The 14,873-nt window shown below is 34.3% G+C and overlaps 1 protein-coding gene across 1 annotated transcript; it reads right to left on the reverse strand.

Moving 5' to 3' along the window:
• Positions 1–1,393: 1,393 nt before the first annotated feature.
• Positions 1,394–13,821, reverse strand: LOC134276608 (origin recognition complex subunit 3-like). Its single transcript, XM_062758843.1, has 18 exons — positions 13,809–13,821; positions 13,417–13,577; positions 12,706–12,771; positions 12,385–12,527; positions 11,953–12,115; positions 11,470–11,583; positions 11,034–11,167; positions 10,648–10,711; positions 8,561–8,677; positions 8,104–8,183; positions 7,552–7,685; positions 6,462–6,544; positions 6,046–6,137; positions 5,803–5,944; positions 5,307–5,422; positions 5,196–5,214; positions 5,031–5,104; positions 1,394–1,584 (listed from the first exon to the last, which is right to left on the reverse strand). The coding sequence occupies exons 1-18, from the start codon at positions 13,819–13,821 to the stop codon at positions 1,479–1,481; spliced, it is 1,821 nt and encodes a 606-aa protein (XP_062614827.1). The 3' UTR covers positions 1,394–1,478.
• Positions 13,822–14,873: the final 1,052 nt, after the last annotated feature.

Consider the following 14,873-nt stretch of genomic DNA (forward strand, 5'->3'; position numbering starts at 1 on the left):
GCCACTGGGCCAGAAAAGCTGAAACTTATATGGAAGCAGGGGTAGTGTAGATTCTAAATTGTTCAAATCATAACACCCCGGGGGAAGGCGGGGCCACAATGGGGATCAAAGTTTTTCATCGAAATATATAGGAAAACTCTTTGAAAATCTTCTTCTAAAAAACCGCTGGGCCAGAAAAGCTGAAACTTATGTGGAAGCATCCCTGAGTATAGTGTAGATTCTAAATTGTTCAAATCATGACCCCCCAGGGAAGGGCGGAGCCACAATGGGGAATCAAAGTTTTACATCGAAATATATAGGCAAAATCTTTGAAAATCTTCTTCTCAAGAGCCTCTGGGCCAGAAAAGCTGAAACTTATATGGAAGCAGGGGTAGTGTAGATTCTAAATTGTTCAAATCATGGCCCCCGGGGAAGGGCGGGGCCACAATGGGAAATTAAAGTTTTACATAGGAATATATAGGGAAAATCTTTTAAATTCTTCTTCTCAAGAACCACTGGGCCAGAAAAGCTGAAACTTATGTGGAAGCATCCTGGTATAGTGTAGATTCTAAATTGTTCAAATCATGACCCCCGGAGGAAGGGTGGGGCCAATTGGAAATCAAAGTTTTACATCGAAATATATAGGAAAAATCTTTGAAAATCTTCTTCTCAAGAGCCACTGGGCCAGAAAAGCTGAAACTTATGTGCACATGGAAGGATCCTTGGGTAGTGTAGATTTCAAAATGTCTAAAATATGATCAGTGGGGTAGAGTGGGGATGCATTATTTATGTATTACAAGGGGGAAGTCTGGTAAAAACAGAATGGTCAAAGCTTCTCAGGTGAGCGATGTGGCCCATGGGCCTCTTGTTCTCTTCCCCCCCCAAAAAATAAAGAGGGCTACATTATTGCCACTCACGGAACATACATGCATTATATTAAATAAAATGTAGTTTGCTATGAGAAATATTCACAAAGAAAGGTTCAAAGCTTGCTGATATTTCTTGCACATAAAGAAAAGTGGGTTAACTACTTTTGGCTTTACTTGCTCAATAAAATTCTATGTATATACTGATACAAAAATTAAGAAACTTAGAATCCAAGCAAAATGAAATTAACAAAGAGATAAATCATTTCATACAAAAGTTGTGACATTTTATTGTTTGATGAACAACTATAAATAATTCTCTTTTTGAGATTAGTACATTCATCTCTTTAATCAGAAATATGTAACAAGCTCATCTATTTGGTCAACACCAAATTATGAGTTACTCTACATACCATCCTTTGATAATTGTGTAGGTGAATGTTCAACATTGATTTATCATAAACAATACACCACCTTTGATTAAGTAATTGTTCAGCACTAAATTCTATCCTATCAACTCCTTGTTTTGGTAAATGTCCCCTCTTGGATCCACTCCTTGTTTTGGTAAATGTATCTTTGGATCCACTCCTTGATTTAGTGATTTATTACCCTTGGATCCACCCCTCTCTTTACTCAGCAACCACCCCATGTGAGGCGAGCCACATGATCCGTTTTCCTCTTGGTGGGTTTCACAAATCCTAGAAACTGAAGTTCAGACACAGCTCTGATAAATCGGGCTCTGAGGACAGGTTAAGGAGGAAAACTAAACATTTGTGAGGCATGGAAGAATTAGTATTGGGCAGCTGCAGGCTTGGAATGTTATTGTAATTAAATAAACTGTGAGTAGAAATGCTTATACAGAAAAACTTAGTTATAACAAAGTCACTGGGACCTCTGAAATTACTTCGCTTTATCAGGGTCTCCACTGGACTGAAAATATTTTTCGCCACTTGTTGCGACAAAAAAGGCATACTTACATCTGATTTCTTGACAATGCAATGCACTTTATGTTATTCATTTTTTTAATTATGTTTATCACAGACATTGTTTTAAAATTGTAATGTTTAAAGCTTATGGTAGTATCCATTTAAAAAAAAGAAACATAGGTAATCAGAGATTACAGAGCTCACCTCAACGTGTGTTGTCTTTTAAGTAAGGCAAATTAAGTTACACAATTAACCAACAAAAAGTGTACATCCAAAAATGCAAAATTTATGCAAGTTTGATACTTTGGAATAGACCTATATAAAAACTAAAAACTAGTTCTTCATCATGAAAATGTAATTAAAATCCAGCATCTGAAGCAAGATTGAGAGTTTTCATCCCTTGATGCATCATTTGTGCAACTGGTTTATATAAGCCTTATAGTTTCTTGGTGATAGACTTGCACCCATAACTTTTACAAGGTCTATTATCTGGAAAATGTATGTCGAATTCAGAATCTGAAGCAAGTCCATTAGTGTGCATCCTAAGATGCATCATCCATGCAAGTTTGGTCAACATAGGGCTTAAAGTTACTTGCAAATGAAACCTGTATAAAAAAATTAACCTTTCCACTAATCCAGAAAATGTAGGTCAGATTCAGCATCCGAAGCCAGCCTAGTAGAATGCACCCTTAGATGAACCATCCATGCAAGTTTGGTCATTATAGAGCTCAAAGTTACTTGGAAATGAATCCTCTACCATAAACTTTAACCTGTTTACTCGTCCAGAAAATGTAGGTCAGATTCAGCATCCGAAGCAAGTCTGGTAGTATGCATCCTAAGATGTACCATCCATGCAATTTAGTCGTTATAGGGTTCATAGTACTGTACCTTGGAAATGAAACCTGCATCCAAAATTTTAACCTGTTCACTCAACCGGAAAATGTAGGTCAGATTCAGCATCCGAAGCAGGTCTTGTAATATGCATCCTAAGATGTACCATCCATGCAAGTTTGGTCATTATATGTCTCATAGTAGCTTGGAAATGAAACCTGCACCAAAAACTTTAACCTGTTCACTCAACCGGAAAATGTAGGTCAGATTCAGCATCCGAAGCAAGTCTAGTAGATTACATCCTAAGATGTACCATCCATGCAAGTTTGGTCATTATAGGGCTCAACGTATCTTCGAAATGAAACCTTCACCAAAAACTTTAACCTGTTCACTCAACCGGAAAATGTAGGTCAGATTCAGCATCCGAAGCAAGGCTGGTAGTATGCATCCTAAGATGTATCATCCATGTAAGTTTGGTCATTATATGTCTCATAGTAACTTGGAAATGAAACCTGCACCAAAAACTTTAACCTGTTCACTCAACCGGAAAATGTAGGTCAGATTCAGCATCCGAAGCAAGTTTAGTACAATACATTCTAAGATGTACCATCCATGCAAGTTTGGTCATTATAGGGCTCAACGTATCTTCAAAATGAAACCATCACCAAAAACTTTAACCTGTTCACTCAACCAGAAAATGTAGGTCAGATTCAGCATCCGAAGCAAGGCTGGTAGTATGCATCATAAGATGTATCATCCATGTAAGTTTGGTCAACATAGGGCTTATAGTTACTCGGAAATGAGACCTACACCAAAAACTGCACCAAAAATGTTAACCTGCACCAAAAACATTAACCTGGTCATTCCTTTGCTGAAATTGCAGCATCTGAAACTTTGACTGGTACAATGAAACACACTAGCAACATCTTCCATGCATGTCTAATCAATATAGGACATAGAAGTACTTTAAAAGAAAACTGCTCCAAAAAACTTAACCTTAACCCGGGACGCCGACGCCGACGCCGACACCGACGCCGACGCCGAGGGTATCACATAAGCTTCCCCCAACTTCGTTGAGGTGAGCTAAAAAACTTTGGAATTATACAATTAATTTGATATTGAATTGATATTAGCCAACTCTTGACAGAAAATCTCCTCTTGATTATAATATTTTTGCCTGGAAAAGGGGGGGGGGGCTAAAGACCCAGGAAAAATATATGACATTTTTTTAAAAATGGAAGTTTTCATCATTTCATTAATTGTGAAAAGAAGAAATTAAAAAGTAATGAAAATTAGGTTTTGAACTTGACTTTATTTTAACAACTTGGAGACTCCGGCCGGGGTTTAATATGCAAGCTCATGTCAATGTAAATAATTCAGTGTAATTTACTAACTAAAGATAATTCTTGTTTTCAAACCAATTTCTTTTTCACTCTATGTCAGTTTATGGTATAATGTACACATTTTTCAATTTTCATTAGGTAAAATTTAAAGCCATTCTTTACAATTTTCGTCAAATTTCCCTACTTTCGGTTTAAAAAAAACGATCTAAATAGATCCATATTTTGTTGATAAAAATCTTTTATTTACAAACTTCATCTCCTTATAACACTTTATCCCCTTGTTTAATCCAAATTATATTATTTCAAGCAATTTTGTAACCCTTTATTGCTCCAGGCTTATTACCTAGTCAGCTGTGTTAGTTCAAGCGAGACGTGATTTCCTACATGTAGGTTTCAGTTTTCACACCTCTGCTGCATTAAATAAACAAAGGGACTTATCTGTATATATTACATTGAATAAACAAAGGAGCTAATCAAGTCTACACAAATTTTGTACATGGTACATCTAAGAAATTCATTTTCGCCACTTATGAATTTCTTTTTTCGCCACTTTTGAAAAAAATTCGCAATTGGCGACAATGGCGATCACAGCTCGAGCTGGCCTTATCCGGATCGTTATAACCGTTTAAAAAAGACATTAAATTTATATAGCTAGGGATCCAAGATGACTTCGCTATATCCGTAAATTCGCAATATCCGTGTTCGTACTAAACAAGTTTTGCTGTACATGACATTTATGATGAAAATTTTTAATGTTTCCCTTTTAAATAAATCATGTATTTTACAAGAAAATCCATTTAGACTGCTGTAAATTTTTTTCAGGGGTAAAATTTTGCTATTTTTCCATCTAACAAAGTGTTCACTTCAGGGTTATTTTTGCAGAAAGTTGACTTGAAGTTTGATTGAAGCTTTGTAAATATAGTTTCATATTCATTTTATCAATTCTTTACCAGTAGTGAAATAGTTGATATCAGAAATTTTATGCATTGTTTTACTGTAGGGTGAAATTTCCAATAGAGTTAAGTTTACAGTGGAGTGACGTTTAATTTACAGTAGAGTTAAGTTTACTATAGAGTAAAGGATACTGTAGTTCCTTGTCTGGGTTCTTGATCTTTTCTTCATTTAATTCTTCATCCGACGTCACCACAGTAGCAAAAGCCTAACAAAACAATTATACTGTATAAAACCATTTCACCACAGTAGCGAAAGCCTAACAAAACAATTATACTGTATAAAACAATTTATAATACACAGTTATCCCTCTTTAATCTGATAGCAATAGGCAAACATAACAAGATTGAAATATCTGAGTACTAGGAAATTCATATCTTTTTCAAGTCGTTTTTATTTAATAATTTAACAGTAGCCAGTCATATAAGTTTATTAGCTGGGCACACTCTAGGTGAAGTTTGTAGGCAATACAGATATCAGGCATGGACGGAGTTATGGAACCTGACTCAGAACTGCAGCATTTACACTGGGAGAAAAAAAGATTTTAAGAATTAGCTAGTCATTGACAAGTGCACTGCTCCTCCTAGACAAAAGAAGGACTATGTAAAATACAATAAGCAAGAAATATGCATCATGTGTCCTGTTGGAAAAAAATCACAATTAATTCAAATTAGGTCTTTACAAAAAGCTCAGAATTTTTTTTTTTACTACAAGATAGTCGCTTCGTAATTTATCACAGCATTCAAAATACCTTCTGTGGTATATTTTCGATAATGTTTACACATTCAATGAAGTCACACTATGGAATCTACAGACAGGAGGTCTATATAAATTTATTTCCATGTTCCCCTTCCTGTGATGGTATTTTCTTGACATCAGTATCGCTATTAAGTGAACAGAACAAACCTGTAGATAGTGGTGGGGAGAACTGAGTGCCATCTGGACGACAGATCTGGGTGAGGCATTACAGTGTCGCTTAATCTCCGCCCAGGCATCGTAGTAAAATATCTCGTAGAGAGGCAGGGAGGAGGGACATAACAAGTACCTCCTGTAAAGATGTAAAGGCAGGTTAAATATATACTTTCTTGTACCAGGGCTATAAAGATGACATGTACATATACATGCTTCCATAATTTCTTTGAACTGTACCTGAATAAATCATCAAAGAAATCTATAGCTTCAGATCTCAATTTTTCATATGGAGATAATTTCTTTTTCTTTTTTCCTTCCTCTTGTAATCTCTGAAATAAGGCAATTAATTGCATATCAAAACAAGCATTATATATATGGTGTCATTCTTAAAGACACAAAATGCATTAGAGTAACGTAGCTTTCTCTCTCTCTCTCTCATGAATATACTGTTACCTGTCCTAGGTAATAGACTTATCATACATGTTCATTAGCATATCATTGATTGCATGATGCATCAATTTAAAAGTCTTGTTTTGCAGGAAAATTATATGCATGTTATACCCTGAACTAACCTGAATCTGTATTATAACTATTACTACCTGTATTATAACTATTGATTAATTCAAAGAGAGCACATTTTCAACATTGCTAACCTTTCGTAGAGTGTGAAGGTCGGTTTTCTCCAGATGAAGAGCTTCCTCACTGCTGCCCTCTGGTGTCTCCTCCTCTGCAACCTCTGTCAAATCAACAAAATAAATTAATACATGTACTGAGAGGCACACTGATATAATACTGTAAACCAATTATTATCCACGACATCTTTTACTTGCGATTTTTCAGATTGGAATCCACTCTTGACCACTAATTTTTGCAACCAAGGCAACAGTCCCCAAAAATACAAGGAATAATTAACAAGTATTTCTTTATTCCTCTTTTAAGGGGGCCGACTATAGTTTCCATTGCGCAATATTTCGCGCATCATAGTAAAATGAAGCGTATTTACTGTTTTAATGCAACTTTTTTCGCTTAATTATTGAAATTAAACAAAATTAAGAAATTATAGGTATAGAAATGTAATTACAATTTGATATTACCCGTACTTATTTTTAACCGATTTTGCAATTGATAGGTAGGTTGACGTCGTTGCAGTGTGTTTTTGACGTTATGATAATCTGTGGCTCTTAAAGAAAGGGATAATAATAATATTATTAAAGAAAAAGTAATAAACATACGCTCTTGAAATTTAAAACATAGAAATTTGAGAATATCTCTAATATTTTTATTATGTTTTTATGTGAATCCATTGTGTACGCCATATTTTGTAATACTCTATAAAAATAGTAAAATTTGCTAATTTTTTGCATTTTGAGATGTCCCCTCTGGTAGAATTTTGTGTTTCTTACATATATTGTATAATATAGTATTACACATCAAATATTATAGTTTGAACAAAATGTCTATTGTAGTATTTGTATAATTTGCTTTAAAGTGATAAAATTTGGCATTTCCCTATATAATCCTATAGTAAATGTACCTGTATTTTGAGACGGTCCCCCAAAATACCTGGACGGTAGACCTCCCCCAAACTTTGCATGTACACTGAAGTTAATGTAAGTTATATATGGTATAAAAATGAAGAGTTTCGCTATTGTAGATTTCACGCAAAAAAACTATAGTCGGCCCCCTTAAATTTAACTTCTTATTTTAAACATGCCTCATCGTGGACTATCGTGTATATCTCACCATCAATCTTGACAAACTTGTCCAGTAGGACGTCCAGATCTGTGGGGAGCTGAGCGAGGTCAGGGGGCAGGGTCCCCTCCAGGGAGGATCGACACAGCTGTATCAGGTCCACCAGCTCATCCTTAGATGTCATCCTATTATAATGAGACAGAATCTGTGATATATCAGATAGATAAAGGGGGCTGTAAAGTGTGTGTGTGAAGGGTGGGATGTAGAGGGTGGTATGTGTACTAGGGAGGATCTACAGAGCTGTATCAGGTCCACCAGCTCATCCTTAGATGTCATCCTAAATCAAGGAGAGAGGATCTATCATATCTAATGGGAATGTTGATAAAGGGGGTTATAAAATGTGTGAAAAAATGTAGATGTGGATGAAAGGAATTATAAAATGTGAGTGTGGAGGGTGGTAAGGGTAGATTAAAATTGGGGGGGGGCATATACTTGCGATACTAAACCATCATTACCTGAGGGTGGTAAGGTTGGGCTGGAATAGGGGGGTACCAGTGACTTGTGATACTTTACCAGCATTACTTGAGTGACTAAGTCACTTACCTGAGTAGTTCTAGGCACTCTTTGTAATCCTCGGAATCACAGATAAAAGATTTCAGCACCCTGGAGTACACCTCACGAATCTACAACAGTAACACAGATAAAAGACTTCAACACCCTGGAGTACACCTCACGGATATACAACAGTAACGCAGATAAAAGATTTCAGCACCCTGGAGTACACCTCACGAATCTACAACAGTAATACATTAATAATGAAAATAATTAAATTTTTTCATGTGTTTTATATGTTATTCATTTTACTGTTTCAACAAAAACACCATAGTACAAATATACATTGTACATATAATGTACATTTGGGTACTAGCATCAAATGTATATACTGCCTCTGTTCACTTTTTAGAATGAACTATAAATGCCATTAGAGTACTTGTACTTATGTATTGAAAAAATATGGATATGCATAAGTGCAGACTTTCCCAGATTATCAGTAAAATACCTGTTTCCCCAGTGGGTGTTTGGGGATTTTGGAGACCATGATGTGGAGACATTTCAGGACAGGATACAGCAGGGAGTGGTAGGTATGGATCCTCTTCAGCAAAATCACAAATTCTGACTGCAACCAAATCAAGACATCAACAAAATCAAAAACTGTGTCTACAACTTATTAAAGACATTAGCAACTCACAGACATTTGCAAAACCAAAAAATATCGTTACTTTAGACAAAATTTTCTGCAACAGTCAATATTTTATATACCGGGTAGATTTCTGCAATTTTGCAAAGGAAATTACAAAATTATCTATTTTTATTTTCCCAGCATGAGTTTCCCAAATTTAAAATGCAGAAATTGATTTATAAAGAGTCATTGATCATGCCACCAATTCTTCATATTAAATAAAGTGCCACGCCACAGCATGATACGCCCGTCGAAAAATTACAATTATCTGTAACAGTTTAGAGTGCAAGAAAATCATGTCAACATTGGTTCTAAGATTTCCATGATTTTTCCATTTTTTAAAAAAAAAAATATTTATTTATCCATCCCCTTTGCTGTAGGCATTAATTATAACAAATACAACATAACTGATATATTTCTATACTGTTTGTAATAGACTTTGTCAAATGCCCATCATATTAATATCAAAATCAAATTAGTCTTAATTAACAATTTAATCTTTTGAAAATAAAGGCTGACCATCCAATGACATATGCTATAAACTAACCAACAGTTCTTCTGTCTAATTCCCAAAGGATATAGATACATGTAGAACTGCCTGATCAGAGATGTTCTAAAGAAATGATTGAGACAGCTAACCTTCCTACATTGAACTCAATAATTAATCTTTGACTGGATGCTTGTCTACTCATTACTCCCTAGATATTAATGGATCTGCACTTTCTGCCCTAAAAACTTTTAAAATAATGTTTTCTTTTTAGATTTAACCAGACAGGTTATATATTTAATTCATATGGAAAAGTAGGCATGCTGATTCAAACCCACCCCATAAAATTAGTTTTTAAATTAATTAATATTATATAATATCAGATTATTAATTTATTATGCAATATCAAATTAGTTTTAATTACTTTTCATCAAATTCATTTTAAAACTTAGGCTAGCCAACAGGAGCTATTTTAATCCAACAGGCTGGCTGCCCATTTGCCCAATACCCAAGGGATATAGATAACACCACTGCTCTATTAGTTACCTCTTCACTAATAACTCATTAATTTCTCTCTAATTTGAAATGCAACTTTCTGTTATCAAAATTCCTTTTGACCAGTACTTATTAATTATGCCCATGGGACAAACTGAATTCCTCTCATTAACATTGACATTTGTTAAAGATTGCTGTAAAATATATGATGAAAAAAAAGTTTTTTCTTGATTGAACACTTTTTGATAAGGATACAACTCTATTTTTTACATTTCTTATGAGTATGAAATTAAAAATTTAAAAGACTTAGTTTAAAAAATAATCACTTAAATTAAATGTCACAGTGACCTTGAAATAGGTCGCGACACACCATCTACCTAAGATGTATACTTTTACCAAGTTTGATAGCTCTAGGTCTAATAGTTTTCTAGTTATGAGCTGGACAGGATTTTTCCATATTTGGCCATATCATCTTTATTAAAGGTCAAAGTGGCCCACTTTTTCTGAGCGACACACCATTTACCCAAGAAGTATCAGTTGACAAAGTTTGATAATCCTAGGCCTAATAGTATTGAAGTTATGAGTCGGACACGAATAGACAGACAGACAGACGGACGGACGGACATGAAGCCTATAACATAATACGTCCCGTCTTAGACGGGCGTATAAAAAAAACACCAACACTAGATGGTACATATTCAGGAATTGCTAAATACAATCTATAATGGATGTAACAATTTGCCTGTGCCCCCTCAAGCAACCAAAAAGTATATACAAGTTATCTCCCTTTATGCAGTGACTTAAATATACTAGGGACACATCACAATATTAAAACAGACTTGATGCGTAAATTGTTCTCCTTTATTCGTATGTGTTAATAAATATGGACTTCTTTTCTGTAGTTACAGTTCCTAACTCTACAAACCTTAGTGACTTTGTCATCTAACAGCATGTCTTCTTGTTTAGACGGTGGACATCCCTCAACAAATCTAAAAACAAAAACAAGAAAATCTGCATAATCTAAATTCTACGTATGAAAAGATTTTTAGAATAAAGGCTTCATCTAAGCTTTTCTTTTGAATTAGGTTTGTTTAAAGGATGATGAGAAACATTTCCTGATTATTAAATAAAAGAAATTATGGTGAAGTCAAGCTTAAGAATGAACCTGCTTCAAAAACTAGTTCTTGAAAATCTTCCTTTTGTGGTGATCTTGGATAAACATCATCTTAGTTACACAAATCTAAGTTTAACAATACTTGAGTTCTGAGTGTCTGCTGAACAATGGTAAACATTAAGTTAAGGAGACTGTACCCCCTGAACGACATGAGTCGTCTGACTTGCTCGACTTGTTTTGGCTTCAGACTCATCACTCGTTCCTCTAGCTCATCCAGAGGACAACAAAGATGGCTGACAGGGACCGTGAAGAAGTGATCCTGCATTGCAAACTGGAATAAAACAAAGATTAATTAAATGAAATCAAAACTTCACTATTATTCCAAATGTTAGTATAAAACAATGTCAAAGAAACATGTACCAGGGTAAAGTCAATTAAAAATTTTTTTGTTCAATATATCCCTTGAGAACTTATTATTCTATTTCACTATAACAAAATATTTTTTTGTTGAAAACTATTTTTGCAAAAAAATTTTGTATACTCAGTGACAATTAAAGTTGTTTGTATTTCAATACATTTAAATGGCTTGATGTTAATATATTTAGCGACAGACTTCCCAAATAAAGGACCCACCTGTAGTCCCTTGATGAAGTTGAGTACAGAGAAGTCGTGGTACAAAAAGATGTCCAACAACAGCTGGAAGACTTTAGATCCAAGCTTGAATGGGTACACAGAGGTCATCAGGATCTAAAATGTCAGGAAAGTTTTACCACTGTTTTTTTTATTTTTCTCATATAAAAATGCATAAGTACTGAAGTATTTTGATGAATATGACCAGCAAATCACAACTGGTTGCTTATCACATATCAGACTGCAAACAATTTGAAAAGAAAAAGTTGTAATATTTTGAAATTCTTGAAAAAATTTGTATAGATTACCTAACTAACTACTTGCATGTGATATAGGTCTTAGATAAGTAACCAGATAATAACCACAGTTTGATATTCTCTAGGTAATCTCCCCTGGTTGATGACCATATTAAGGCATTCTGTGACCTGAATTATCTCCCCTTGTTGATATCTTTATTAAGGTGTTCTGTGACCTGATTAATCTCACCTGGTTAATGACCATATTAAGGTATTCTGTGGAGGGGGGTGCCTGAAGGAACTTTTCCATACACAACATTGATGACACAGCATTTGGTAAGAGTCGATGTACAGCTGATACTGATGTGGCAATACCAAACACAAATACAAGAGGGAGCTCACATATGTAGTTCCTATCAAATACAAAATATACAGAAAAAAAATAATTTTTAGTTTTATCAACTGTAATTCCAGTATAAATACATGAAATGAATTTGGCCATACCTTTAAAAATTGTTATACCTTGCAATGAAACAGCTGTTTGTCTTGTTAATTGGAAAGATAAAGTTTAATTATTTCATTTTTTAAAATTGAACATTTAATTTTATGGGAACATATTAACAACTTTAAAAAAATGTTAAACAATTACTACTTACACTGTGAACTACCAACAGTTCCTTACCTACATATAGAAATAAAGTCCTGTAGAACGTGAGGTAGAAAACACTCCAGGTCCTCAAACAGAATAACAATAGGTGGAAACTGCCCCAAATCTCTGGATCCACCACTGGCAGACTTCCTCTTTTTTGGACTAGAGTTATTACACTGAATAAATAAGAAATAAATACTTGAAACTAAAGTCTAATTTTGGACTAGTATTTATCTATAAACATTGAAGAAGGTTTTCTGGAAAAAAAAAGAGCATAAAGAGCCAACATATAATTTACTTCACTAACAAGAACAAATTCAAAGTTTCTTACTCATATTCTATTAATGTAAGTACAAGGGTCGCCATGGAACATGCCATGTTCTTTTTGTTATGGGAGACATCATCCTCTTCATCTGAAAACTAAATGAAAAATAATTATGCTTATACATGCATGTACTGTATACAAGGTTATTTTCGCCCTTTTGTACTTTCAAACAATTTTGCCCCGTTTTAAATTCGCCCAGTCACAGTTCTGTTTAAGAAATTATACTGTGTTATTTGAATTCGCCCGTTTTAAATTTGCTTACTTGTGGCAAGGGCGAAAGGGGCGAAAATAAAACGAGGGCGAAAATTTTCCTGTGTACAGTATATTCCTTTTTTAATGCATCAATAATGAATATACAGTACAAGGAAAATAAATGATGGTGTTAAATTTTCAATATATTTTACACTCTACATAGCATTCCTATTCAAGATGAGGTGAACAATTGCATGTATGTTAAAAATCTACATAACCAACACATATGCCATTTTTGAATTTGCATGGATTCAAAACCATATGGTTAATTATCAGTGGACATCTTATCATTTCATTGAAACACATTAATGAAGAACTTCACCCTACTTTAACATTCATCCAAAGGAATTTTGCTACTAAGAATACTGTCAGTTTCTAGACATTTAGAACACAAATAAAATGCATTGGAAACACAATTAACGAGAAACAATCGTAAACATATCCAGCACTGGGTATATGTGTATCTGCATGTGTTACTTGTTTCTTACCAACAGTGGATTTTGGAACAGTTGAGTTAAGGTTTTACTCAGTGCGTTTTTAACAGAGTTACAGTCCTTAGATTTGAGAATGGCCACCAGAGGGCTGACATTTTCTTGCAATGAGGCTACTAAGTTTGAAAACATCACCCCATGGTCTGGTGTGTTTACCCCTGTGAAAGAAAAGTATGTAAATTAAAGTTTACAACATGAACCTGTTTTACATGTAAAGAAAGTGCACTGCCCAGGCACATAATACATTCATCAAATATTTGTTAAAAGACAGGCAGTCAGACTGATGTGATAATCGCTATATTAATATTAAGATGGGCATGTAAAAAAAAAATCAAAGGCCTGAAGGGCCTGCGAGTTGACTCGCTCGAGTCAATTGAGCTTTTTCATACATCTGGGCACCATACCTTAATATATTCAGTTTATTTTGCATCTTAAGAGATTGAATATTATATGTCTGATCCACGTTCGGTTCATAAATAAAGTGTATATTGCTTTTCCTTTATAAATACAGGTTGGAACTAATGGGCTTCCGTATTATTTTGACTGGATTCTATAATGAACTTAAGCTAATTAGCTGAAGTGGTCAGTGTTATGGAATAATTAGGTTAAAGATTCCCACAGCAAATCTGGATTCTAAAAATAGATTTTCAACAACAACTAGCTGCAGCTAATGAGAGCAGCAGGTGTTTGTGTTAGGGAGTATTCTAGGTCAATTATAAATAAACTTCAGATGGGCCGATTAGATCCACCTAACATGCTTGAACATCATATTCATACGCAGTAACTGTACATCGTACACATATTGAATCAAAAATTTCTTTAAAAGCATGAAGGCATAAATAATATTACAGTATGAAATTTTATACAGTTTTCACCTCTTAAGTTTATACAATCACTCAAACCAAAGCATTTTTTGCTAGAACTATAATATTTGGCATATGGATCACCTTTGTCATATAAGTCGTCGGAGTCGCATCACATAGACAACCACATGGAGGTTTCCATCTTTATTCAACTAACTGATATAAAACATAGAACCCAAAACTGACACAATGTATAATTCCGGATTACTGATACATGACATCTCCCCTCTTAAGTTTACTGTACAAATGATATTAATAAAAGTATTTAATGCAGAGTACACAATAAACTATTAAATTTATATAGAGATTCTAATATTATTTTCTAAAGTCATTGAACTTTAATATGAGAGTTTTTGACTAGAATGAATGGAATTGTGTCCACAATTTTGAATAAACAGAACAAGTATCAAATTGTAAACTGTTAACATATAAACAAATGAAAATATGCTTTTTATATGGTTTTCACTAGGCATACTACCTTCAAACCATATGTGGGGATTATTCTGCCCCTTGAAAGAAAACATAAAGTAACACAGGTTCATTAAATTTCACAATCACATTTCACAATCAGAATACTTGGCAGGTACTTTG

This window comes from Saccostrea cucullata, unplaced genomic scaffold (genome assembly GCF_032062105.1).
Source record: "Saccostrea cucullata isolate Sc308-1 unplaced genomic scaffold, CSIRO_AGI_Scuc_v1 ctg15021, whole genome shotgun sequence".
NCBI lineage: Eukaryota > Metazoa > Mollusca > Bivalvia > Ostreida > Ostreidae > Saccostrea > Saccostrea cuccullata.

Excerpts from the sequence above, each read along its gene's own strand:
- LOC134276608 (XM_062758843.1), bottom strand. Across the intron at positions 6,545-7,551 it reads CAAGTTTGTCAAGATTGATG|AGGTTGCAGAGGAGGAGACA; the intron begins GTGAGATATACA and ends TTGATTTGACAG. Across the intron at positions 5,945-6,045 it reads TTCTTTGATGATTTATTCAG|GAGGTACTTGTTATGTCCCT; the intron begins GTACAGTTCAAA and ends ACATCTTTACAG.